The sequence below is a fragment of the Gallus gallus genome, chromosome Z (genome assembly GCF_016699485.2).
Source record: "Gallus gallus isolate bGalGal1 chromosome Z, bGalGal1.mat.broiler.GRCg7b, whole genome shotgun sequence".
NCBI lineage: Eukaryota > Metazoa > Chordata > Aves > Galliformes > Phasianidae > Gallus > Gallus gallus.
In genome coordinates, this window is record NC_052572.1 from 42086578 (window position 1) to 42114115 (window position 27538).

At 40.2% G+C, this 27538-nt stretch overlaps 1 protein-coding gene across 22 annotated transcripts in view; it reads left to right on the forward strand.

Moving 5' to 3' along the window:
• Positions 1-517: 517 nt before the first annotated feature.
• The window catches only part of AOPEP (aminopeptidase O (putative)), a 175018-nt gene continuing 147997 nt past the window's right edge, over positions 518-27538 (forward strand). For 18 of the 22 annotated variants that reach the window (XR_006932390.1, XR_006932392.1, XR_006932393.1 and 15 more), the window contains exons 1-3: positions 518-587; positions 15619-16568; positions 26924-27090. Coding sequence is in view for 17 of the 22 variants with exons in the window: in XM_046905564.1 (XP_046761520.1) it covers positions 15766-16568; positions 26924-27090 (970 nt within the window). In the remaining 5 variants the exon portion in view is untranslated. Of the gene's footprint in view, positions 588-10868; positions 10894-15618; positions 16569-26923; positions 27091-27538 lie in introns of all 22 variants that reach the window. The other 4 variants (XM_040656059.2, XM_046905567.1, XM_040656065.2 and 1 more) reach the window with 1 other exon arrangement.

Below are 27538 nucleotides of genomic sequence, written 5' to 3' on the forward strand. Positions count from 1 at the left end.
TTGGTGGTGTAGCAAATGGTGTAGCATTTTAACAGCACTATGCTACATCAGTGCAAAAGTATTGATGCATCACAGTTTTTTTAACATTTAGAGTTAAAGCAAAGCATTATAATTCCAAAGAGAAATGAACCGCTAAAGACAAATGTAGGTTTTTTATTTTTAATGGCTTGCAAAATGCAGAATTATGGGGATCCTTGTGTTTGACTACTTGGTTTCAGAACAGGATGGTAATGTGGAGGCACTGTTGTGTGGCCACACATATCAAACACAATGCTGCAGCCACTCCTCTGCCCCCACGCTAAGGTGTACGAGTCCGAAGGATGCAGCTGGGTTAAACCTGTCAGCAGAAACCATAACCCGGGGTCCACAGACGTAAAAGAAATCACCCTCTACAACGAACACCACGCCCCTGCAGGACTCCCTGAGGATGCATGGGCGGGGCCAAGGGCGCGGGGGGGCGGGAGGGCGGGGCGATTACCGTTACGCCACGCATTTGGGCGGGACCTGGGGGCGGGGTGGTGTGCATGATGTCATCAGTGTGCGCGGCACTTGGGGTGGAGGGCGGCGTGGGCTCGGTGGAGAGCGTGGTAGGTAAAGCTGCGGCCGTTGGGTAGTCAGGCTCCGGGCATGGTACGACATGGCACGGCATGGCACGGGTGGTGTTGATAGTGATCATTAGTAATTGTCTATCCGGTGTGTTCCGGCCTTCCTTCGCCGCTAGCCCTCTGCCCGGTGACCCCACTGCGGGAGTAGCGCGGTGCCCCGCTGGGCTCCAAACCCCGCTCCGTGGGGCCACCGGCTTTGTCCCACAGCCTGCTGCTGGGCCGGTCGGTCGCAAGGCGTTTCTGGAAGTCTGGAAGGCAAAGTTGCCGCCCCAGCTTTTTGAGTAAACTTGTCTGCAGTAAACAGGAGAGCGGTGAAAACACACAGTAAGAAGTGATGGGGAATCAGCAGTAAGCTCTGGTCTTCTGTTGTTATTGACTTTATTTGCTTTTCTTGTTAAAAGCTGTTTATGCAGCTTGAATCCGTGCCCTTCTTGTAAGACTGCTGTTAAGTGTAACTTCCTGAAAGAATTGGGCATGTGATTATATTAGAGCTCTCGAGGTGATTAACAGGTTGTTCTGTTCATTGACTTCTTCTAATGCTTGGAAACATAGGAGGTAAAATTTATATCTCAATAAATGGTATTTTGTAATTCATCTGAAGATTTTTGTGTTATGTAAGTCACGTCAAAAGTAATGCCTCCTTCTTATTTGCATGGAAATGACTACAAAGAGCAGAATAATACTGTTTGATAGAGCAAATTGTCAGCTACAAAGTGCTGTTTTTCAGCATTATCACTATAATTAGCTGTGCATTTTTGCCAGTGATGAATAAGAGCTGAAACATGTAGATGTGGTGCTGAGGAACATGGTTTATTGGGCAGTATTGGTGATAGGTGGACAGTTAGACTGGATAATCTTAGAGGTCTTTTTCAACTCTAATGATTCTATGATTCTATATTGTGTTTATAAAAATATGAACGAGCAGAGGTGACCTGCTGTTGCTGCTTCTGTAACACACCTCTCACCACCTCACTGTGCTCACGTCCTGTGGTTGATCTCCATAGATGTTCAGCAAGCATCAATGAATGCCAGTTGGTGATTTTTTTTTTTTTTTCTGCATGGAGGAATTCACTGATGTTCATTTTTTTTAATAGGTGCTTCTATGTCAAACTGCCCCTGTGCTGCCATCTGTTGCATGGCAACAAAGTATGGTGGAATAGTGGTGGGAACACTCAGCCTCTACTGCCATACCACCATCATCTGCCACTGATGTCATAGACCTGCATAATAAAATAGGAGGCATTACTTTTGGAGCAACCCTTGTAGTTGTGTGTCATTTCCTTCACTCACAATAAAGTTGAGTTTTACAGGTCATGCTGAGTTATAAGAGTGGTCTGTGAGTGTCAACATTGAGAAGAGAAGATTGATTTTTTTTTTTTTTATGTTTCCAATGTCAGGAAAATAATTTTTCACATTGTAGGTGGTATTTATAAATGACAGCTGCATTGAGTTAGAAACCATAGTACATTGCATTGAGTTGTACCACAATACATCACAAGTCTAATTTGGACACGTCTTCCTCTGCGTTGTCTATCTTTTGAAAAGTAGATCCTTTTCCTTGTGTGTATAGGGTGGAAATAAAATCCAAGATACTTTTGCACCTCTGTAATGCTCTTCAGCGTCTTCATAGAACCACACCATCTCTGAGGTTTAAAAGGGACTCAACACCATCTGGTCTGTGCCCCAGCTCAAGCATAGGCTCAGAAGGTTGCTCAGGACTGTCCTTCAAATAATTTTTTGAATGAAAAATTAAAAACTTAATCTGTACACAAATGGGTTCTTTCTAAACACAGTAGTTGCAGATTTATGGGTAGATACTTATAGGGTGTTTAGGTGTATGTTTGGGTTTTGCTTAATGATGTAGGTGTTTGGTTACTGCTGTCGAGAGCTGGATGAAGGTTCACAGTGTTTGCAGGGACTATTAGGATGCTCTTCCTAGCCCATTTTCCATAAATAAGTAATGCTTCTGTCTAAAGCATTGATTAAGTTTGTGTTTTGTCTTTGGGAGTGAGTATTTTTGTGGAGGAACCTTTTTGATTTTTCAAATTTGAGCTGAAAGGTGGAAGTTTTTTTTTTTTCTTGTAGTTTCAACTCATGGGAAACACCTTCTGCTACTGCTAACTTGTAATTGCTCGTTGCAGCTATAGTTCACTGGCTGAGAAGGAGCAGCAGTTAACAGAATTAAACTTTCACTTTGAAGTCTCATTCCCACGTGTGTTGATTTTCTTGTGACTCCCCCTGAAGTTCCCAAACAATTTTCTATGGATAAGTCTACAGTAGCAAGTGCTTTTGTTAGGTTGTTTTAACTGTGCTTTCAACTGTGGAGGAGCTCTTGCCTGTCTTAAAAAGGCTTAGTTGTGTTAGGTACTTGAAAGAAAATCAAGTTCAAAATTACTGAAAACTATTTATAAATCTTAATATTTACAGAGTAAAATTCCTGCTGATGCCAGTGTTAAGGATTGACTTCTTGGTAAGATCTTTAAGTCTTATGTTTCATATGAAACATATACATACAGAAATGTATAAAACTGCATTTGGAAGAAACTTCCATTAGAGCACTTTAATATAGAATTAGGGCTAAAAATATTTTGTTATTTAAACGTATAACACCTGGATATTGGCCTAGGGTATGTATGGGAGGTATGGTGCTGAAATACTTCTAAACGTTTTGAAGAATATGAGGAATACGTAATACAAACAAGTTGATGCCAGTGTTTCAGAGATGCAGCCCAGAATGTTAGCTTCAGCTACTGGTGAGGCCACGTGAGACAGGCCTTGGCCTGGGGTACCTGAGCATAAAGGTACTCATCTCTTTTGGTGTTTTTTTAAGGTCTCAACAGTCAGCTGGGAGACATCTCTTCAAACAGATGTAGCATAAACTGCCAGGGTTTGTCTGACAGTCCTTAGCTTTTAGGCATCTATTTCTATTATTTCTATTTAATTGCTTTAAATGGCTATTATTTTAGGGAATTAGTTGGTGTGCTGTACAGTAAACAGAAAATCTGAGTTAGAAATGGCCACTGTCTTGGGGTCAACGCCTGCTACTTGTGTTGGCATTTGTATGTAAACATTTGTGCAACTGATTTTGCCCAATTAAAATACTGTCATTCTCTTGATTTTTCTGTCATGCAAACCTTTCTTTCATTAATTTCTGCTCTCTCAGATTTTGTAAATATGTGAAACATGACAGCTACAGTTGTGCTCTGAGATAAGTATCTCACATCATTCACAAAAGAGATCGCATATTTGGCATAGTCATATGTTTTGCCACGAAGATTTAGGGAATGTTGTTTTGCACTTCTCTTTCACGATAGAGTGTTAACTAGAAGGAAAGGTTGAGGAAGCTGGCCTTGTTTATCTTGGAGAAGGGCTCTGGGGAGACCTCACTGCAACCTTCCAGTACTTGAAGGGAGTTTACAGGCAGGAGGAGAACTTTTTACATGTTCTGACTGTAATAGCACAAGGGGGAATAGCTATAAACTGAAGAAGGGGAAATTTAGGTTAGATGTTAGAAAGAAATTTTTTACTCAGGGCGGTGAGGCACTGACACAGGCTGCCAGAGAAGCTGTGGATGCCCCATCCCTGATGGTGTTCAAGGCTGGGCTGGATGGGTCCCTGGGCAGCTTGAGCTGGTCAGCCTTGCTATGGCTGGGGTTTGGAAGTGGATGATCTTTAATGTCCCCTGTAACCCAAGCTGTTCTATGATTCTATGATGAACTATGGTAAGACAATCTGTTGCTGTCTGGTATGGCAGGAGTGTGATGCAATTATTTGCTAGAAAGGAAGTAGGAGTTAGTGTGTTCTGCATGGTGTATTTCTGGCTTGTGCCATTATATTGCAGAGTCATCTTTGATGATCATGTATATTATCTATAACATTTTTCAAGGTTTCCTTTTTCTTACCTCTTTTTAACTTTTCCTTTCCCTTTCTTCCCTTTCCCTTGTCCATTCTATTGTATTTATTGCCGCACACAAACAGTTTTTGCTATAGATAGTTTTAGGAAGTTTATTCTTCAAGCCTGTCTACTTTGCAACCACGTTTTATTTTACCTGGAAGCTTTTCTCAGGTTTGAATGTGACTCAAGCTGGTGCTTTCTGTAGTAAGTAGAAATGCAATGTTATACAAATACCACAGACCACTTCTTCCCCATTTCCCATTCTTCGTGTTTTTCATGCAACTCATTAATGCATAGATAATCAAGAGTGACTCTATTCATGTTGGCCAGCATCTGCTATTCTTATTGTTTGTTTTTTTGCAAATTAAAATATTAAAACATATAACCGTACTGTTAGCTTGACTGATGTTTTTATGACTTATGAAGTACATTCAATAAGAACAATGCACTGAATGTGAGGTATATTTAAAAAATGCACTGATAATTTGTTACTTCTTTATGTGTAGAAGTATGAATTAAAAGTGTTTTTGAAATGGTTGTTAAGACTTTGAGGTATCATTACTGTTCCTAATTTTTTTTTAATGCTTACAATTCAACTAGTGAATGTGCCTTTCTAAAGGCGAAGTGCATCATCAATTTCAGAAAAATGAAATCCAGCTATTATATTGTGTACAGAATATACATAAAAATATTGCAGAAGACAATGCATTACAAAAGAAGTGTCTCAATAAACTTCTCAGAAACAATAGCTCTACTATCTTCAGTATGATGACAGTACCTTGTGTAAGAGGCTATTTCTGCACCTTTGTCTTAAGGCTTGCTGTTGGCGGACTTTAACAGATGGACAAGTTCAGGCAAGTCTTAGACCTAAGTCCAAGAAATCTTCTGTCTGAACACTTGCAGGCCAGGGATCAGGAGAGATAAGCAGCCTCCAGAGATAAGCAGCTGCTAAATGGCCGATGAGCAGTCTTTTGTGGGCACATCTCCAGAGATAACCATCCAGAGGACCTGCATGCCCACAGGTGTTGCCCTAGACCCTAACCTAAGTGCCCAGGAATGCCTCACTGGCAGAGGAAGAGGATAAAAAAGGCACCTGCAACCAAGGAAGCATGTGCCCAATATCAGATGCCTCGTGGTGTGATACTTGCCTGCTGCCTGATCCTCCAGGGCCTGCTACCTGAGACCTGCCTGTTTCTCCTGGACCTACTGTTGGTTGCCTACTGTTTACCTGCTCACTGCCTAAGGCCGGCCATTCTGCTGCTGCCTCTCCCTGTGCCCTTATTCCTGCACTGGCCTTGGACCGTCGGAATGGCACACAATAGGACACTACAGGACCCCTGGTGATGTCTATCCACGCTTTACATAATTCTTGCTCTGTTCCTATCTTTCCTATTTGCCCACCTTCCCTTCCTTGTCCTAATTTGTGACAATCACTGGCCTTTCCCTTCCCCATCACTTTGATAATGAACTGGTCAGAAAACATTTGACCTTGCTTGTGGCTCAGTCTCACCATGGGTATATCAAAGCATCTCCCCTCTTGCTCTAGTAATCAAAGTAAGAGATTTATTAAATGAACTAGTTGAGACAGAATACCCTACAGTCAGAGTGTATTTCAAGGGGTGGCTGATGTCTGTACTTCTTGGGGGCATAAGGAGTAATTTTGAGTATTTGCATTTGACTGATACTCATGTACCTCTCCAGGAAGATCACTCCAAATTTTGTGACTTAAGTATATTGTTGAAACTTTTTATGTGTACTGCTCGGGGATGTAAGGAGTAATTTTGAGTATTTGCGTTTGTTGGATATGTGTGTGTCTCTCTGGGAAGATCACTCTGCATTTTGTGACTTAAGACTTGTGACTTAGGTTTGTTGTTCAAATTTTTTGTGTGCACACCTCCTGGGGGTGTGAGGAGCGATTTGAGTATTTGAATTTGTTGGGTACATGTGCCTCTCCAGGAAGATCACCCTGCATTTTGTGAGATGACTAGTAGTGAAGCCACTACAGAAAACAGAAATGTGTTGTTTGATCTCTTAGGAAAGCATGGTTCCAGACACTTATTTTCAGGGGTATATTGCACACTCCAGAATTGGCATAACTTGCAAAGTGTTTCTGACTGCATTAGTGCTCTGCAATAAGATGCTTGTTCCTGAGCTGGAAAAGGAAAGTCTGTATGTGCAGTACTGGGTGCTGCTCTGCTTGCAACTGCAGAGTTCAGAGAATGGCAGTTTATGGCAGAAAGCCAAACTATACAATTGCTACGGAACCAGATAGAGGAACTTGAGTCAGGGAACAGAAAATTGCAAAAATTGGTAAAAACTTTGCAGAATCAGGTAGTAGAACTTGAAGGGCAATTAGAGAACGAAAGACATGATGCGGCACCCTTACAGGAGGCCCGAAAGGAACAGCTGGTTTGCAAGCACAATAACAGCACTAGCACTTAAAGCCTTCCTAAAGAAAAAAATCTATCCTCTAGAAGGATTGCAAGAAATAAAGGCAAGGCTACATAAACTAGAAACCTCAGCAACCCAATTGCATCCTTTGATAAAAAAAACAAATATTCATACAAAAATGGCGACTTCTTAAGCCCTCAGATGAATATTTAAGGGATTATTTTTTCTTCTACTGAATTAGCAAAATTGAAAAAAGATTCTGACTGTTCCCAAAGGAACTGGAGACAGAGTATGTGTGGAGGGTTAGCCTCACTGATGGAGACCAGATACTGTTAACTGAAGAAGAAGCTGAAGGATACTGGGGACCAGGAGTATTCTTGACTACTGGTAACTGTTAGGCCCCATGGTCCTTAATGCAGAGGGCTGCCTACTGGGCATGTGGTCTCAACCAACTAGAAAGGAGAGACCCTCTTGCCATTTCTGGGACAGCCATCCAATTAGTTGAAATTGTTCAAAAGATTGATTGTCTCCAAATGATGTATGATGGAAAGCTGCACCAGGAATCACCCATGATGATGCCCGTTGATCCCAAGAGGATGACCCCTTTAATTAGGGGTCTTCCAGAATTGTTGAAACCTGTAGGTATACAACTACAAGGAAAAATACAGGCCATATCTCAAGGAGAGAGAATCCAGGCAGCATTAGAAGGAACTGTAACCCCTAACTGTCAACAGTTGGAGTACAAAGTGTGGATGTGGTGTGGTTGCCCAAGAGTTTTGCCCATGGGCAAAAACATGGACCAGTTGTTTCTTCCACCAGTAAATTCAAGCCAAAGGAGACAAGGTGTGCAGCAGATAGCTCCACCCCCAGCCCACCTAGCTGAGAGCACAACAGACCTGGAAGGGTCTTGTTCCCAGTAAAAATGGGTTGGTGAAACATCAATCATAAACGTAATAGACGTTGGAGTCTGGCCTGGCCAAATGGTATTCCACGATATTTGATGAATAGACAGATAGACTCGAGGAGCTGGTGGATGAATGGCTGACTAAACTCAAGGAAAACAAAGCCCTGGGTCCTGGTGCCCCTCCTTTGGAACCCAAATGGTCACTGGAGCTGTCAGGAAACCAATTCCTTCACCCCTATTAAGTGAGAGAGGGTGTGAAGGGTGGATACATACTTAGAGGCTCACAAACAAGGGAAACGATTTGTTAATCACATGCATTGTTGAACCTAAATTAGTTCTGGTGACATTTTGGTAGACACAGGAGCACAAATTTCTGCTATCAAGACAGATGCTGATTGTTCCAGTGTGACCCTGTCCTGCTGAAAGATATTTGTGGTCAGTGCCATGGTGGTGTACACTCAGACCATGGCAGTGGTGAGACTATGGTTACCTGGGGAAGAGCAGTCCTAAGATGTCCCCATCGTTGTAGGGACACTTCTGCTTAGTTTGTTAGGACATGACATGTTGAAGGGTAGAAGCTGGACTGATGATGAGGAGAGAGACTGGATGTTCAGTGTCCCCTCCTCAGATATCTGTTTGTTCCAGATGGTGCCACCATTTCCCCCTTCCCACCTGACCTTTGTCAAGACTTGCCCTTTCCTTTTGGGAGCAATATACCTTTACCTGCCTCCCTCAGGGGTTCAAGCACTCCTCAGCTCTGGCTCATCATGCACCGGCACAAGAGCTTGAACAGGTTCCCCTGGAAGATGGGGTTAAGTTTTATCAATACACTGATGATATCTGCATAGGTGATCAGCTGAGTTTTTACACCAGTAAAAATAATGCACGACAAAATAATCAAGTGATTAGAAGAGATGGGGTTGGCCATTCCTCCAGATAAAATTTAGTCCCCAGCTGCTGAGGTAAAATTTTTGGGTATCTGGTGGAAAGGTGGAATGACCTGCATTCTGCAGTACCCTCTCAGCTTTAGACCAACTCAAGATGCCAGAGAGTAAAAGGGAATTACAGCATGCTCTTGGCCTCTTGATTTTCCACGGAAAGCACATCCCTGATTTCTCTATTACTGCATGGCCATTGTATGATTTACTGCAGAAGGGAGCCTCATGGGAATGGGCTCCAAGGAGGAGCCCAAGAGGAGACCTTGCAGCTCCTAGTATTTGAGGCTACCACCCACCAGGCCTTAGGTCGCATCCATCCTTCTGACCCAGTTCATATAGAATAGGGGCTTGCTCAATCAGGTTTATCTATGCACTTCTGGCAGAAGGGGTCGCAAGGTCCCATTAGACATATTGGATTTTATTCCTGCAGCCTTAAAGATGCAGAGAAGTGATACTCTCCAGCTGGAGAAAGGGCTGTTTGTTGTTAGCTAACAACAATCTTGCAGGAAGCTAAACAGACCATAGGACTGCAGCCTGTAATACTGAGAGGTCCGTTTAAAGTTATCAAATCTGTGACGTCTGGTACCTCACCCCCTGAGGGGGGGGGCTAGTGTTCTTCCACCCGAAAGTGGTATGCCCAAATCTAACATTACTGTAGGGTCTTTACGGTTACGGAAGGCACTCCCAAGACACTTGCAATACAGGATGATATCTCTGCTACTGATACTGACCTTCCCTCAGTCATCCAAGCTGCTCCTCTATATTCAGACCAGCTACAGAACACCTGGTTCACAGATATCTCTGCCAAGTGCAAAGGTAAAGCATGGAACTATCGGGCTGTGGCCTTACAGATAAGGTCTGATTTCAGTATTATCACCGAGGGACAGGGAAGTGGTCAGGTTGGGGAATTGGTAGATGTATGCACTGTGTTCCAGCATGAGCTACAGTCCACTGAACGCATGTGTATTTGCACTGACTCATGACACTGTCTTCAAAGGCCATACAGAGTGGCTTCCTTTCTGGGAGCAAAACAGCCGAGAGGTTAATCGTATTCCAGTCTGGCAAAAGGATGAGTGGCAGGAGATTCTCACTGTTGCCAAATGGGGCCAATTTTCTGTTGAATCCTATCAAGAGAATGGGACCCCTGTCAGTCACTGGAATAAGGCAGATGAACTTGCCAGGATTGCTTAGTTGAGACAAGGGGAAACAGATGGTGACAACTGTGAAAGACTTGTTGAATGGTCTTCTGGTGCAACTCAGTGCCGTTTCATCTTGTCCTGTTGCTCACTGCTTGGGAAAACAGGCTGATCCCCACCTCAATACTACGTCTTTTGGGGCAGTTATAGAGCATGATAAGGTCTCCCCAGTTCCCTCAGCCGCTACTCTCAAAGCTTGTTCCATAGATGCTTCCCCAGCTTTGATTTTCTTCATGTTGTTTTTTGTATCAGACTGGAGTTCAGTGAAGGGAAACTGAACACCCTGGTGGACCTGGGTGTCCCTGCACCACTCACCTCTTCCACTGCAGGCACGCTCCACAGCTCCGGGTATATCAAAGAATCTCCCCTCTCACTCTGGTAATTGGAGGGAGGTACCTTGATATGTTCTTAACGTGGGGAAAAAAGGTTGTATCAAATTTAATGAATACTAACTCAGAGCTGCATCTTTAGGAAGCAATAAGAAAAGGTCTACTATTTGCATGTAAATGGAAAGCTTGGAAATGTGCAGAGGAATTCCAAAAGGATCAGCAAGGATATTGTTTCAGCAGTTGAGAAAGTATGTTTTTTGTGTTATGTGAGAACAATAATTGCGATTTATTCTACCAACTTGGTAATGAAGAATAAAAGGAAATGCAGAATGAATAGAAGTTTAGTTATAAGGGTCTATTACATAGCTTGGTCATAAAATAGAATAGAGTAGTTTAGTAGGAAGATGATAAGAAGATAAAACAAGTGAAACCTGCATGTTTTGATGTAGTTATAGCTGAATGCATACAAGTGTATTCCATTATATCAGCATCAGAAAGATAGTCTATATATGAATACATAGGCAAGACTTTACATCTAATGCATAGCTAGTCAGGTTTTCTCTGATTGATTGATTGATTTTTAAGCCTAATTTCCCTTCATATCTTTCAGATTCCTAGTCCTTCTCTTGATTCAAGTAAGGAAAACACTGAAGAACAAATCTAAGTCTGAGTGGGTTCCATGGTTGTACACTGTTTGGGAATCAAGCTGGTTGCACTTCATCAGAATTTGTATTCAGTTAATCAGAGACAAAATTAATAGATAATGGTGTCTTGGAGTACTTGGACCCAACTTGCAAATTTGTGTAATGTTGCGACTCATATTGATTTTGCTTAAAGTTTTGATAAGCTGTATTTTTGTACTTGTGGTTTGGAACGTTTTGCTTGAATATCTGTACTATTTTTTTTGTACATTTTTGGGAACTCTTGCTTACAGAAATAGAAGATGCATTTCGTCTCTACTGGAATCAAAGGGTGAATTAAATCATTGTTTGCTACCTAATTTGTTAAACCTAGATTATCAGGTCTGTGGAAGACATTACAGTTCAAGTAAAGAGGTGAACACAGGGTTTACAAACATGTTTGATTGTTGAACTTTTTGTTTTTTTCCCTTAATTCTTGCTTTTCTCATGTACATGTCATTACATATTTTTTGCTTCTGTGACCGCAAACTTTCTGTCCCATGTGACAGATTTTTTTTAAAATTTATTTTTAGTTTTTTTTTTTTTATGCTGGACCAATGAGGGGAAGTCTGCTTAGATGCTAGACTTTAAACATAACACTAGTATTATATATGTAATTCAGTCTATTATGGATTGTGGTTGTATCTGCAAGACAAGATACATAGGTCACTCCAAAAGTAATGCTTCCTAGTTATTTTGATGTAAAGCATAACAGATCCAAAGAGGAAAATAACAATGAATGAAAGCCTGTGTGCTGCATTCATAAGCATCTGCACTGGTGGAGGTAGTCCCCTGTTGCCACTGCTGAAACATACCACCCACTACTTCACTGTGCTCACATCCACTGTTTGGTCACCAGAAACATTCAGCAAGCAAGCAAGCATCAAAGAATGTCACTGGGTGCCATTTTTTCAGCATGAAGGAATTCAGTACATACCCTTGCTTCGTACGCACTTGTCTTGCTCCAATGTATAGGAGGGAGAGGAGGTTCTTTGAAATATGTATGCCTGGCGTGAGACTAAGAAACAACGGTTCAAGTGTTGGTCCCAGTTTATTACAAATGTTAATAAGGGAGATGAAGAAAGGGGAGGACGGACACTATTACGGATTGGGGTGATGGGGAAGGGAAGGCGAGCGATAGAAAAGATAGAAAGAAGCAAGAATTGTGTAAAGCGGGGATAGTCACCACCAGGATCCGGCAGTAGTCCCGTTGCACAACGTTCCGATGGTCCGAGGCCGAAGGGCAGGAGCAGCGAGGCCGGTCTTGGGCAATGAGAGGGTGCAGGTACCGGGTGGGTCCAGGAAGAAGCTGCAGAGTAAGTCTGGGAGGAAGCAGCAGGTCTCAGGTAGCAGGCCCAGGGAAGTCCGTCAGCATACAGTCCGTAGTGAAGGATCTGATGGCAGAAACCTCGAGTCTGTCGTGGTGAGGGATCTGATGGCAGAAACCCACTAGTCTGTGGCAGATAGAGATATGATGGCAGAAAACCCTCTCCTCATGGTTGTTGGACCCTCTTTTATCCTCCTTTTTTCCTGCCTACGTGACATCCCTGGGTGCTTGAGCAAGAGTCATGTGCGTACCTCCTGAGATGGCCATCTTCCTCGAAATAAGTCCACACAAAAGACTGTTTCCCGGCCATTATCAGCAGTGTATCCCTCACTTGTTGCCCCTGGCCTTGTCCATCTGTGCTCCTTAAAGGATTTCACAACCCTTAGCCAGAACCTGTCCATCAGTGTCCTCCAGACAGAAGATTTCTCTACCTTTGCCCAGGACTTGCCTGGACTTGTTCCTCAGCAAACTTTGAGTCAATCATATAAAAGAATAATCTCTTACAGCACTTCATGTCAGATGCCATATTCTCAGACTGCCTCTCTGCTGCCATCTTGACATGACATCAACATTGTCACACAGCAGCAACATGTAATGGAATACTGGCAGGAAGGTTCAACTCTACTGGCAACATCTGCCTCTGATGTCGTGGCCCAGTGTTATGGAATTGGAGGCATTACTTTCGGTGCAGCTCTCAGCATTTCTGCTTCCAAGTTTCCGAAGATAACTCCTATGTGAAGTTACCTTTTGAGAACAGTATAAGATAAAAATATACATATAATCTTAGGATAAAATTGTGTGTGGATTCAGTGACTGTTGCTAACAGCTCAGCACTTTTAAGAATTAGTTATTGTTTTATTAGTTTTACTAGTTATTATATTATAGTTATATTATATAACTGCTAAATACGAATGTTCTTTCATGGCTTTACCCTCACATCTCACACCAGGATTGTGATCTAATTTTATATCAAGAGTTTGGGTGACATGGGTAGGAAAGGCCAAATGTGATAGAAGTAGGATGCAGCTGTCCGATTAAAATTCATTTTGATGTGAATAAAATGTAACTTGCTAAAATCATATTTCACATGCACAGGGTATGTTTTAATATAGCTCCCTATGTGTAGTTGAATGTTTTTCCTTTTCATGTGTGAGTATTAGGTGTATAGTCCTTTCCTACTTTTGGATACATACTAATATTGTAGAAATAGGTATGTGTAAGTTAGTGGAATTGATATTAGGCAGATATGACCAAAGACAGTTATAACTTTCTTTGAAGGTATGTATTCATTTATTTATTTCATAACATCAAGTTTGCTGTCTGGTGTCACAGACAGACATCATGGATGCCATTGCTCATGTCACAGCATTTGCAACCTTTGACTGCTCTACTGCTTTTCCCAGTTAGATTTTATGGCAGGAAATGGTTTTAATATCCATGTGCTTGTTATGAACATTTGTTGTCCAGCAAGTTGAGGTTTTCTGAAACTTCCGTTCATAAGTAGTTTTTTCCCACCTTTTTTTTTCTGTTTTCCAGACTTCTTTAAGTAGAAATAAATCACTATTATTATATTAGAGCCGAATATACACTGCAGGGTACATGATGTTTCACTTTTCTTTGTTTATTTATTTTTGTTGTTGTTTGTTTTTAAGTCAAACTGGCAACATGAACACATGCAAAGGTAAGTTATCTTTGCAAAGCTATAGTGAAGTCACTGGTGCTCTTTAGGAGCTTGTATCTGTTTTTGATCCTGTAGAAAGCTAAATTTTGAAAGTACACACAGGCATGTCAGTGCAAGGTGTAAAATCTTTTCTTGTAAATATGTGAAGTTTGAAAACACTTGAAATAGAAAACTGTTATGATCAACAAAACTATAATTCAGAGAAAGAGTTTGGGAAAACCCTCAAATAAAGTACAGAGAAGTATCTGCCAGCATTAGTTCCAAAAATCTAATGTCTCTTTCAGATAATCTTCAAGTTATTCCGAATTTACTGATATTTCAGTGATCCTTTGCATGTGGATTGATATGAAGTGAAAAAAAGATTTTTTTTTCTGCTTGTCTTCAAAGACCTGCCTGTAATAGCTGTTTCTGAGTAGAAGAGAACATTTTAAAAAGTCCCTTTTGTAGTGCTTTGTGTGCTTTGTGTGAGATTAGTTTGGATTGCAGTTTAATGGTTGCATGGCCTGAGCCTTTCACTTACTGGTCTCAGTTTGATAGCATACAAACAAAATAGGAAGTCTAAGGGGAGTCTAGGTTCTCCTCTGTGCTTATTTTAAGAACTCCACAAAGAACGATGTTGGACACTGAAATCTATATTGAGTCTGTGAAACAATAAACCAATGGCTCAAGCCAATATCTATTCACTTGAAGTGTTTACAGACAGACTTAGCTGTGTGTCGTGAGAGCATCACTGATCTGGCAGCGAGAGAACTACAAGTCTTAACAGGAAATTGTTTCTTTCTTTCTTTGACTTATAGTCTAGAAAACAGTCAAAAGAAGAACTGAAGTGAGACAACCATATAATTTCACTCAGTGGTCGTAGCAGTCAGAGAATGCATGGCAAATAAAATTCTGAGATGAAGTGCTTGCAAAAAAAACTGATGTATTTTAATGTGTTCTTGCTTTTGTAATATTTGTATATTTTCCAGTGAAAGACCTTTTGTTTTCTGTAAGATGCTATTATTCTGAGTGTTATTGGGTTTCCAGCTATTAAAATGTATTCATGTAACTTAAGTATATAACTATGAATTAAAAAAAAATCTTTATGAATCATCTCAAAGGAACACTGAGAATGCACCCACAGTAGATGGAGTCATTTTCTTGTAACTTACTAAAAGTGCTGATATGAGAGTGGTTGTCATGTGGAAAGTATATTAGTCCCTGCTGTTGCCTTGGATAAGTCAGATTGTTACTTAAAAGTTTATAACATATGAAGTGACGTAGGCTTAGGCTTCTTACATTGAATCACAGCTGAAAAATGATCTTCTGAGCTAAATCATGTGATATAAACACAGGAACCCTGAAAACAAACAATACAGTAATAAATTTAGATGTTACATAACAATGTACCTTAACTATTTTTTTGGTTAATAAGAGTCATCTAGAGGCCTTTAGTAAAGTTTGTTTCAGTTTATAACAACTGTCTACAAGTACATTGACTTGGGATTTTCTCTGAAAAATAAAGCCTTCTTGGTAGCAAACCTTGAAGCAACTAGCTTGATCTCATTCTGAGGAGACTCTGCTTGGCTGTACTACCTTTATTAAAAGCAGCTGGGCTTTTTAGTACTTTTCAAAATGCTTCAAGTTGTGGAACAATTATCTGACGTGGTTTTGTTTTTGCTTTTTCTTACAGAATGAGAGAAGTGAAGGAACTGCAACTGATTTCTATATTGTAATTTGATCAAAATGTTTCTGGCACTAGAGGGTTGAATTTTCTTATGGAGCCATTATAAATAACAAATGGGTGAGGTTTTGTAAAACTTAAGCACCAGACTGAAACATGGAGATGCAGCTAGACCCCACGAAGGATGACTTGCCCTTAATGGCCAACACCAACCACATGATTGTAAAGCACTATGTATTGGACTTGGATGTGGATTTTAAAAGTCAGGTTATAGAAGGAAACATAGTTTTATTTTTGGAGACAGGGAACAGATACAGGAAAGCTGGCTGTACTGGTAAAGAAGGCTGCCAGTCACACCTTAATGAAACGTGTAAAACTGGGGCATCAGAACCCTGCCATGTCTCTGTGTCAAATGCAAGTGTCTTTTCATCTGAAGTGGAATATAGTGATTTTGCTATCTGTGGTAAAGGTGAAAAAGATACTTCTGATAAAAATGGTAACCATAGCAACGAGGAACAAGCTTCTGGGATTGCTAGTTCAAAGAACTGTGACACAGAGAGCCATGGGAACAAGGATTTTCTGCTGGTATTGGACTGCTGTGATTTATCTGTGCTAAAGGTTGAGGAGGTAGATATTGCTGCTGTGTCAGGCATTGAGAAATTCATCATGTCTGCTGAACTAACTGATGTTTCAAAGGAGCTGGAAAATCTCAGAAATCAGATTGTACACAAACTTGTGACTTTACCTTCGGATCGCTGTCAGGAACAGCTGTACTATTACACTTGCTGCAGCCAGGCACCTGGCTGTGGAGAGCTTGAGTTTACTACTGGCAGCTGGAGCTTGGAGATAAGGAAGCGGGGAGTTCAGACTCCAACAGACTTTCCTCATGCTATAAGAATATGGTACAAAACCAAACCTGAGGGAAGATCTGTTACATGGACTACAGACCAGAGTGGCAGGTATGTAAATTAACTGAAAGGTTGTGTACTTGTTAATTTTAAATACAGGTGTGAGAATGTTCATTTGTGTATTGCTGAGGAGCTCTGTGAAGATGATGAGCATTCCCTTCCAGTGCTATACTGCAGGATAACAGATAAATTGTGCTCCGGAAACTCCATAGCACTTGCAGACCTCAAGCCTGTCTAAATGATTGTGCTTCCTCATACTAAACGGGAATAAATAATTATTGAGTATTGGAGTGAGTGTGTGAAGGGAATAGGAGATTATCATTTTGAGGAAAGAAGACATATGTGACAAGTTATTTTCATTTTAGTACTTTCCATTCTCTTTCCTTTCTAGCTCAAACAACTGTTCATACCACATAAAAATCAATATGCTGAACGTTTAATAGATTTCTTCACAGCTAGTCTTTTATCAACACTGTACTAAGTTTAGAGATGCATTCTTTTCCTCATAAATCTCTCATAATCAACTTTTAACATCTTCTTCACCTGTTGTGTAAAATACATCGATGTTGGCAAATGAACTGCTTTTTTTTATCTGGCTTTTATGAAAGTACGCAGTGCTATACAGAAATCTTCAAGATAAGATCTTTGTGTGAGGGGATCCACAATTCACTCTTGTCTTACACAACTGTATCTGTAATGTTTAAAGGTGGATTTTAGTAGCTATTATTTCTTTAGTATTTGGTATTTCGAAATCGGGGGCAAAGTTGGAAGATGATGAAGAAACTGTGTCTAAGTGAATACTTGCTTTTCATTCCTAAAGTAATGATGTATGGTTACCTTTCATTTCAGTTATGCTAACATAAATTAAGAGTTCGCTCAGAGGCACCCATATCTGGTATTTAGTTTATTCTACTGGTAAACTGTGATCAGCATCAAGCCCAGTGATTAATTAGTAGTAAGTGGTTAATATTCATTAATTCCTATACTTCCCCTTCTCTCCTTATTCTCCTCAGTAAATTATTAACAGTGTAAGTCCAGGACGTTTAACTCAAGATAATCGTTAGTTACAGAAATTCTGAATTTTGATTGAAACGTGAGATAATATAATTCTCAGAAAGTCTGTTACAGTGAAGCTTTATGGAGTGGGTTTAAGCACATTTAGGTATGAGTATGCAAACCTGGTGCAAATACATCAGGGAACACTTCTTTTTTCAGTACAGGAACTAAACACACAGAATTTCAGCATTTCATTGTATGTTCTTTGATACTAAAAAATCCTTAGATGGGAGTTGGATGATGAGCCTATGGGATATTCTGTGATTCTACTTTGATGATCAGGAACAGAGGTGTTATTTAGCCCTAGGACACATTTTTTGTAATAATAAACTTTTGATGGCCACTATATAGAGTAAGAAGGCAAAATAGGGCAATAGAATGTGTGTGTGAATAATGTAGGTAGGAACATATAGATGCATCAATGTACAGAAATGCACATTTTTTTTTAAATCTCTGTGTGTCTGTGTCAGTTCTTAACACAGGCAGGTAACTTTAACAGTGCTCATTAACATTAATATTAAATCAGAAAAAAATGTGTTCAGTATAGTATTTGTAACATACTTACTAGGAACAAAAATAAAATCATTCTTTTTCAAAGTTTTACAGCTGTTGATCAGCACTACACAGTATTGTGGTCTCAAACTAAGAAATTGGTGTTGCAGTTCTAGTAAAATTTGGTTGAAATAATCTGACTAATAATAAACACGAAATTTATTTTATTGCAGAGGGAAAAACGTATAAAACATCTTTCATTACTGGAAAGGAGAAAGTGTGTTAGCCCATCAAAGTGTTGAAGCAGATTTGCCTCACTTTTAAGTGTTTGTAGCAGTGTTGAATCAGCAATGCTACCAGTGTATTTCATATTAACTGTTTTCTCATGACAACTGCTAAGAATTCCTATTTGCTAAAATATTTTCCTGGAATTCTGTTTTTGTTGTTCAAGAAAGGGATTAAAAACATTTGCGTTAAGATTAAAGACATCGTTTTCCTGTCATTGGTGCGGTTTAACCCAGCAGGATGCTCAGCAACACTTTACTGAGCAGCTTACTGAGCTGTTCACTCACTCCCCCCAGTGGGATGGGGGCAAGAATTGGAAAAAGTTGTAACTTGTGAACTGAGATAAAGACAGCTTAATTGGACAGAAAAGACACAGAAAATAATAATAATTATGCTAATAACATATGTATACAAAACATGTGACACACATGCAATTGCTCACCACCCACAGACTGATGCCCAGCCAGACCCCAAGCAGCAGCTGGTTCCTCTGGCCAACTCTCACAGTTTTATTGTTCAGCATGATGCCATATGGTACAGGACATCCCTTTGGCCAGTTTGGGTCAGCTCTCCTTTTTCTGTCCCCTCCTGCCACCTTGTGCATCCCCAACTCCTCGCTGGCAGGGCAGTGTGAGGAGATGAAAAAGCCTGACTTAGTGTAAGTGCTTCTTAAGACCAAATAAAGCATCAGTTTGTTATCAACTGTACTCATTTCTGGTGAGGCCATACCCTGAGTACTGTATTGAGTTTTGTGCCCCTTGCTACTGGAAAGATATTGAGGCTCTGGAGTGTTTCTAGTGAAGGGCAATAAATCAGATGAGGAGTCTGGAGCACAAGTCTTATGGGGAGCTGCTGATGGAACTGAGGTTATTCAATATAGAGAAGAGGAGGCTCAGGGGAGACCTCATTGCTCTCTACAAATGCCTGAAAGGAGGTTATGGTGAAGTGGGGGTTGGCCTCTTCTCCCAGGTAACAGTAATGAGACAAGAAGGAATGGCCTCAAGTTGTGCCAGTGGAGGTTGGATATTAGGAAAAATTTATTCTCCTTAAGAATGGTCAGGAGTTGGAATGGGCTGCTGAGGGGTGGCTGAGTCACCATCCCTACAGGTATTCAAGAAACGTTTAGTTGTACTAAGGGACATGCTTTAGTGGGGAAATATTGGTGGTAGGGGGACGGTTGGACTGGATGATCTTGGAGACCTTTTCCAACCCTGGTGATTCTATGATTCTGTTACTCTAAATCCAAAATACTGTGCTATACCTACTATTATGAAGAAAATCCTATCCCAGATGATACCAAGACACACGGCAGTACAAATTTGCCTCTAATGGGAGATACTTCCCACTGTTTCTTGCTACCCCTTCTAATGCTGTCATAAATTAGTTACTGACTTTGTTGATATTAGTGAGAAAATGGAATGGAATGGAAATCTTTCTTTAATGAGGGAGTAGGATATTTTTGATATGAAAGGCATCAATGGAAAAGCATGACAATGAAAGCTGGGTCCTAATCATGTACTGACCAGTGCATTATTACTTTGGCACATATGAACAGGTCAGTCTATTTGGATTGAAATTTAGCACATATCTATCTATCTATCTATCTATCTATCTATCATTTTTTAGTTTGGTCCCCAGATAGTAGATAAATAGGAAACATAGATAAGTAGGAAAAGATAAATTCTGGAAAGGAGATGGATTGAATTCTTGGAGTATATGATTCACCTATGATTGCTATGGAAGAAATATATTTTTAGAAGGTATTAAAGTACAATTGTGCAATTTTGAGTGAGGTGGTACACAAAGAGGTGGCACCTAACGTAGTATGATGGACCAGTAAACCCCTAAAATGGAATAAGACTCACTGGATATGGACATGAACTTGCGGGTATAGTGCAGGGTATGACTGGCCACAGCTGTTGTAAAGAAAGCTGACATCTCAGAACAAAGGGGACCATTGTGTGATCTTTGATTTAGATAAACAGCTATGTTAATTGAGCAGATCGACCGCTGATGTACATGTTTCTCCCTGAGTTCACTGAAAGATTGTTAATGTCTCCTTGAGTTAGGTCAGCATGGGGGTGGTGATTATGTTACGGGCTGGTAATAGGAATCCCATTGGTATTGTGATTTGAACTGTGTATTGCAATAGCTGTATTTTAATAAGGGGAAGATACATTTGTTCTGTGTTTCCAGTACATTTTATATCACTCTTCTAAATCAAAATTCTCATTTTACATCAAATATAAAAAAAGTAAATTTGATATTAAACACTACACTCTACATACATGGAATGTCTGAAAGAACCTGTTCAGAGAGTACTGGATTGTGACACGTTAGAACAAAACAGACCTTAGTTTCATGTTCAAATTATTTGATGTGACTGATACTGCTGAAATGCAAAGAATAGAAAATTTCTGCAGAACTTGCGCAGGACTGTTGTCACAGCTGGGGCCTGTCCTCTTCAGTATCTTTATTGATGACCTGGATGAGGGCATTGAGTGCACCCTCACTAAGTTTGCAGATGACACCAAGTTGGCTGAAAGGGTTGATTTGCCCAGGGGTAGCGAGGCCCTACAGAGGGATCTGGGTAGGCTGGATAGCTGGGCTGAAGCCAGTGGGATGAGGTTCATCAAGACCAAATGCCAGGTACTGCACTTTGGCTACAACAACCCCAGGCAATGCTACAGGCCTGGGACAGAGTGGCTGGAAGACTTGTAGAGGAAATGGATCTGGGGGTATTGATTGATGCTAGACCAAACATGAGCCAGCAGTGTGCTCAGGTGCCCAAGAAGGCCAATGGCATCCTGTCTTGCATCAGAAACAGTGTTGCCAGCAGGAACAGAGAAGTAATTGTCCTCCTGTACTCAGCACTGTTGGGGCCGCACCTCGAGTGCTGTGTCCAGTTTTGGGCCCCTCACTGCAAGAAAGACATCGAGGCCCTGGAGCGTGTTCAGAGAAGGGCAACAAAGCTGGTGAGGTGTCTGGAGCACAGGCCTTATGAAGAGTGGCTGAAGGAGCTGGGATTGTTCAGTCTAGAGAAGAGGAAGCTCAGGGGAGACCTTATTGCTCTCTATAACTACCTGAAGGGAGGTTGTAGTGAGCTGGGGGTCGGCCTCTTCTCTCGTGTGGCTAGTGATAGGACTAGAGGGAATGACTTCAAGCTGCACCAGGGGAGGTTCAGGCTGGACACTAGGAAATACTACTTCTCTGAAAGGGTGGTCAGGCACTGGAATGGGCTGCCAGGGAGGTGGTGGAGTCACCAACCCTGGTGGTGTTCAAGGAATGTCCTGCCATGAGCAGCAATACCTTCTGCTGGACTGCACTGCTTGAAGTGCCATCCAACCTGGCATTGAACACTTCCAGCTTCTCTGGTCAACCTGTTCCCAATCTTACCAGCTTTATCGTAACAAAAATACAAAAAAATAAAAATCTTCCTCACACAAAATTTAAATCTACCCTCTCTTAGTTAAAAAACTATTGCCCCTGGTCTTAGCACTACAGGTAAAAAGCCTTCTTCATCTTTCATATAAACCTCCTTTATCTGTTGAAATGTTGCCATAAAGTTTTGCCAAAGAATTCTCTAGGCTGAACAAGCGCAGCTCCCTCAGCCTCTTTTTGTAAGAGAGGTGCTCTAGCCCTCTGAGCATCTCTGTGGCCTCCTCTCGACCCACTCCAACAGTTCCACATCATTGCTGTGCTGAGGGTTCCAGGCCTGGGCACAGTACTCCAGATGGGGCTTCAGGAAGGCAGAGCAAAGGCTGGGGGTGTGAGGTGTCCACATGCGGTTGGATCTCATTGGCAAGTGACACAATTCCTAGTAATTTTTTAATTGCAAATAAACAAAGGGATGTTTGTTTGTTTGTTTGTTTAAACCAGTTTTAAATCTGCTTCTCCTTAGATGCAAAATTTGAAATGCAAAATGTTCTGAGACAGTATTTGCAGTTGTTCAGATGTGCTGTTGAAAACAGCTATTCATAAATTTCTGTACCTCTGAAGGTAAATTCTAAAAAACTCATACTCTTCTTTGGCACGTCTATCAGATTTTCTTACATAGTATGTTGAATACAGTAAGGATTTAATAAAAACTGTCCAGAAATGTGCATAGCAACTTTGAAATGTAAAATTTGGACTATTTAAAGTTTAGTTCATTGTTGTTACTCCTTCTTGAAAGACTGGAATTTTCTTAAATGTTTTTAACTGGCATTTCTAAGTATTTATGTAATGGAAACATGCCAAACATGTTTCTTGAATGTTTATCTAAAGTTTAAATTTCGGAGTGAATTCAAGGCAGTGATCTCTAATTTACTGGAATTTACTTGTGAAAGTACGTGGTCTTTCTGTATACAGAAATATAACCTAGAAAAATATTTGGGGTAGTTGAATGTACTGTTTCAAGAGCTGCAAAAATGATAGTCAATAAAAATCAGAAAATTGAGTGCAATGCCCTTTAGAATATATCTTTTCATTTGGTTTTATTAGGTTATGACATTGTTTTGTTTCATCCAGAAATCCTGGAAAATTCAGTGTCACCATCTTGCATGTGGAAGCATTGCTTTCCAGACTAAGATTTCTAAGTGTTTAGAACTGTATAAGTCCTTTATGTTTTAGAGAGAGGTCAGAAGACCATTTGAAGGTTGCAAAATTATTTGTGTTGTCGGTAATGACTGGCACTTAAGAACAAAGCATTACATTTAGCTAATGTGAGCTAGCAAATTACAATGGATGTACTTTAAATATTTATTGCAAGTCATTCCATAATCATATTAGCATACCTTCACATTTTAGTCCAGACTTGAAAAGTATTTTCAGTAAGCATGCTCAAAAAAAGATTAATTATATTGATTAAAAGGCTAGATCACACTGTTTCTCCCTACGTATTTCTTTCAAGCATCTGCTAATGCTTTCTTTCAAGCACAACAGGGGCAAAGAAGCACTAAAAAGTGAGTTTTCAAACTAAGCATACACTAAGTACAGTGGAAAAAAACTATTTGCGATGATATGGGAAATGTGGAAACAAATAAAAACTCGATAGCCAAGAAATAAACACAGATTTCAGAATAGAGCTGAGAAAATCCATCTGTATTGTTGTTGATATGCTTAAGAAAACTGTCTTCTGTTTGTAAACTTTGAGGCTGACAACTGGCTGATTTTTTTAATCACTAATGCAGAAATAGAGCAAGTAAGATATCTTCTATTATCTCAGTCATTAATTATTTTCAGTCTTTGTTACCATTTTAACAGCAGTTACAGCTATGAAATTAAATTTCGTGTAAAGGTAATTAGATGTCATCACTGGCATCAGATGAAAAGAAATCCATATCAGGATACAAATTTTGTTTGTGATCCTCTTTTGCACAGGAATGGTGCTGCCTGATGAAGAACAAAGAAAAATGCCAGCTACAGTGAGCATCCTAAAGTAACACTGCACTGCTACCAATGCTGTTAAAAAGAAATTAATAATGTAAACAAATTACAAAAGAATAGCGAGGTACAAAAGAATTTATCTGGGGAAGCAATAAAATATGTGGATGTATATTTAAGGTGAGAAGAAAATAGATTAAAAATTCCAATGGAGGAAAAAAAGGTACTACTCAGTAATCATCAGTTCATCTTAGAAACCCTGCACTCTAAAGCAGAATAGCAGACTGTTTAGTGTTAGCTGACGTCTCTTGATCACAAACTATCATCAGCAAGTATCCAGCTGATCTTGCTATGAATATATGAATGTCGAGTTAAAAACTGATGTAATCATTGTTCTGATAGTTTCCTCTCAAAATTAGGAATATTTTTTAAGTTTCATGGGTATTTTTCTGGCAGACTTGGACATCTTTGAATAAATTTTCATTTGCAGTAATAGCGTTAATAAGTGTCTCTGGACAAAAACAGTACTTTTCTCAGGTGAGAATTGGAGATAATATAGATAGTAAGAAACAGATAATATATTTGACAAATCTTCCTCTGCCTTTCTGTTTTTGCTAGAGCCTTAGTTATAGAGACTTGTTACCTCACTTTACATCCATTTTAGCACTAAAATGTTTTAGGAAAAAAAGTTTTATGTAATACGTTATTACATTTCTCATAAAGAGAAGATTCCTAGTACAATGCAAAAGCTACTGGACTCAGAGGCTTGAGACTATGTTTCTAGGTCCTGCTTCTACACTGTCATTTTGCAAGTCTATTCACTCCATTTCATACTCCCTGTGTAAAATGTTGTTGATATTACTTCTGAAACACTGTGATCTGCAGGTTAGAAGTACTATCTGAGAGCAAGATAACATTAATAATATAGGCAGCATCTGTTCCATGCTGCTTATGTTGTATTTGACATTGAGTTCTCAGTTTCTGTATGCTAAAATAATACAGTATGGAGTTTTACTGGCTACTCTTCTGAATTCTGCTGATTAATTGCTGTTGTCTGTGTGAGGTTTGGACAATTTGAATATTCATACGAGACATCTGATCTTTCAATTTTTCACATTGTGGGAAAGAGTCTGGCTTCAGGAACCAGCCTTGGGCAGAGTGAGCTGCTTGCCAGGCATCAGGCCACACCGAGGTGACCCCATGACAAAAATTTGTTCATTTATACACGTTTCACTTACAACAGATTGAGGTATCACATATTTACATCACATTAGCTTGTATTTGTTCTTCCACAGGTGACAGGGCTATGGAGATGGTAAAGAGTCACTCTGAGGACAAGGAGTACAAGGAAGCAGCTCAGGCCTCTGAGTCTGTTCAGCCCAGAGCAGGGCAGGCTGAGGGGAGGCCTCATGGCGGCTGCAGCTCCTCCCAGGGAACGGAGGGTCAGCGCTGAGCTCGGCTCTCTGTGACAGCGACAGGGCCCAAGGGAACGGCATGGAGCTGTGTCAGGGGAGGGGCAGCTGGGGGTTAGGAACAGGTTCTGCACCAGAGCGTGGTGGGCATGAAACAGGCTGCCCAGGACAGTAGGCATGGTCCCAGGCTGCTAGAGTTCAGAGAGCCTTTGGACAATGATCTCAGACATAGAGTTTGATTTTGGTTGTCTTGTGCAAAGCTGGAGTTGGACTTGATCCTTGCGAGTGCCTTCCAACTTGGGGTATTCTACGATTCTGTGATTGTATACTCACTTGTGAGCAATACAAAACATCTCATCCCCTTCCCTTTACTGTATATTTGGACAGCGTTTCAGTGTCCTGCTTAGTGTTATTCTGCCAGCTCATTTTCTCAGTTGTAGCATTTTCTTCAGGAATTTGCCATAGACAACATGATCCAGTAGAACAAATAACACTTTTGACAAGAAGAACAAAAGAAAAGGCTTCAGAATATATTCCATATGTGGCAGTGGTATCTCCGCATTCATTGCTTGTGGTTTAGATTTGGCTTTGGGGAAGGAATTATTTCTGTGAAAGAGTTATTGTGGGGGAAAATAAATCCTCAGATCTTAGCCATTGCAAAATAGGTTTTGCCTAGCAGCTTATCTCCTATTTTCTGAAGCATTTTTATGATTTTTTTGGTTCAAGTTCTGAAATAATCAGAATGCTTTTGTCTTCAAGCATTTGCAAAACAAAGTTTTGTGTTCCCAGAATATTGACTTTAAATATCACAGGATTTAAAAGGCTCAGCAAAACGAAGTGATGCTTTCTAAGTTTTCTGTCTTTGGCTTGAGAAGCTATTGACTGTGCTTATTTAATGTAATTTATGTTTTAAAAATTAGTTCTTAAATGCATGATTCTGAAGGGGCGACAGTATGCAAGTACTAGAAAACTTTGTAAAACTGCAAAACACAATGTAAGAAGCAAAAGAAGCATTACATCTGTGCACCAGCAAAAGTAATCTAGAAGTTAATGAAAGGCCTTGTTACCTTCCCAACTGTGTCATAGCTGCTAATAAGAAATTGGCTGGCACGAAATGTTGAGGTTGAGTTAGCAAAGGGTCAGCAGATAAGGAGGCCACCTGAGAGAGCGTTAGAGGAACTGCAAAAAGAGCCATGACAAGGGAGATTGCTATATGGAAAGCTTAAAAGAGACTGAAGCTGACAGGGAAGAAATGCTTTGTTTTGATTGCATGTACCTGCAAGGCAAGTGTACTAGCCTGCATCTCCTTACTAGAAGAAGAAGTTTAAAAAGTCAGGATTTATTGAGACTGTAACTGAGCAAGGCACAGCGCTAGTTCTACTGCTCAGTTTGGATGAGTCATCAAGTTGTACAGAGACATGGGATTAATGGTAATGAAAGCACTAATGAGATGACAATAGAGAAATGTCATACATGTTAGTGAAGCCTGCAATGTGATCCGTAGAAGATACTCAGAAGCCTTTCTCGGCCTTACAGTTTCAGCTTAGAGCTACTGTATGAGACTGGAAAGCTAATGCAGAAAATTCTTTTGTTGTTTATGTAAAAATTATTGTCGTATTTTTGCTTTTCTTGATTTAAATGGCTTAAGTGGTACTTTGGTTCTTGTCAAACAAGTTTGAAACCTAGCTGAGACAGTTAAGTATAAAAGCAATACAACAGTATGTTTGATCTTTGACAGGAAATACAATTGAGTCTTTTTTTCTAACTCTGCCTCCCATCTCATTTCCTTCCATTTAGACCATGTGTTTATACGATGGGATCACCAATAAACAACAGAGCCCTTTTCCCGTGCCAAGAACCACCCATTGCTTTGTCAACATGGCAAGCATCAGTCCGAGCATCTGCAGCCTTTGTTGTATTGATGAGTGGTGAAAACTCAGCAGAACCAGTCCAACTTCAAGAAGGTGAAATTTATTTTCTACAGCAGTGTTTTCAATAGTTTTATAATTGGAGATATAGCTTAAGTAATGACATGATTTTTGAAAGGATATAAAAGCCCTTAAAGGAGATCTACAAGTAATCTCTATGTGGGGATTCTGAGGGGGTTGTCTATTCAAGGTCTCAGTAAGAACTAGTAAGAATGTAAGGATATTTTACAGACTTAGATTTTACTTTTAATTTTTTCAAACCTAGATTTCACTTGTTGTAAAATGATTTTATTTTAATTGCTTCGTAGTTGAATGTTTGACAGATAGAGTACTAAATCAGGCTCTTGACAAATCCAAGCCTTAATTAATTAACCTTTCGGTTTCTGTTCTTCAGTCCAGTTGTAGCTGAGTGTGGCAATGATTAAGAGCTGCCATTGTGTTGTCTCTGTTTCCTGAAAAATACCGAATGGATGAAGAGTATTGG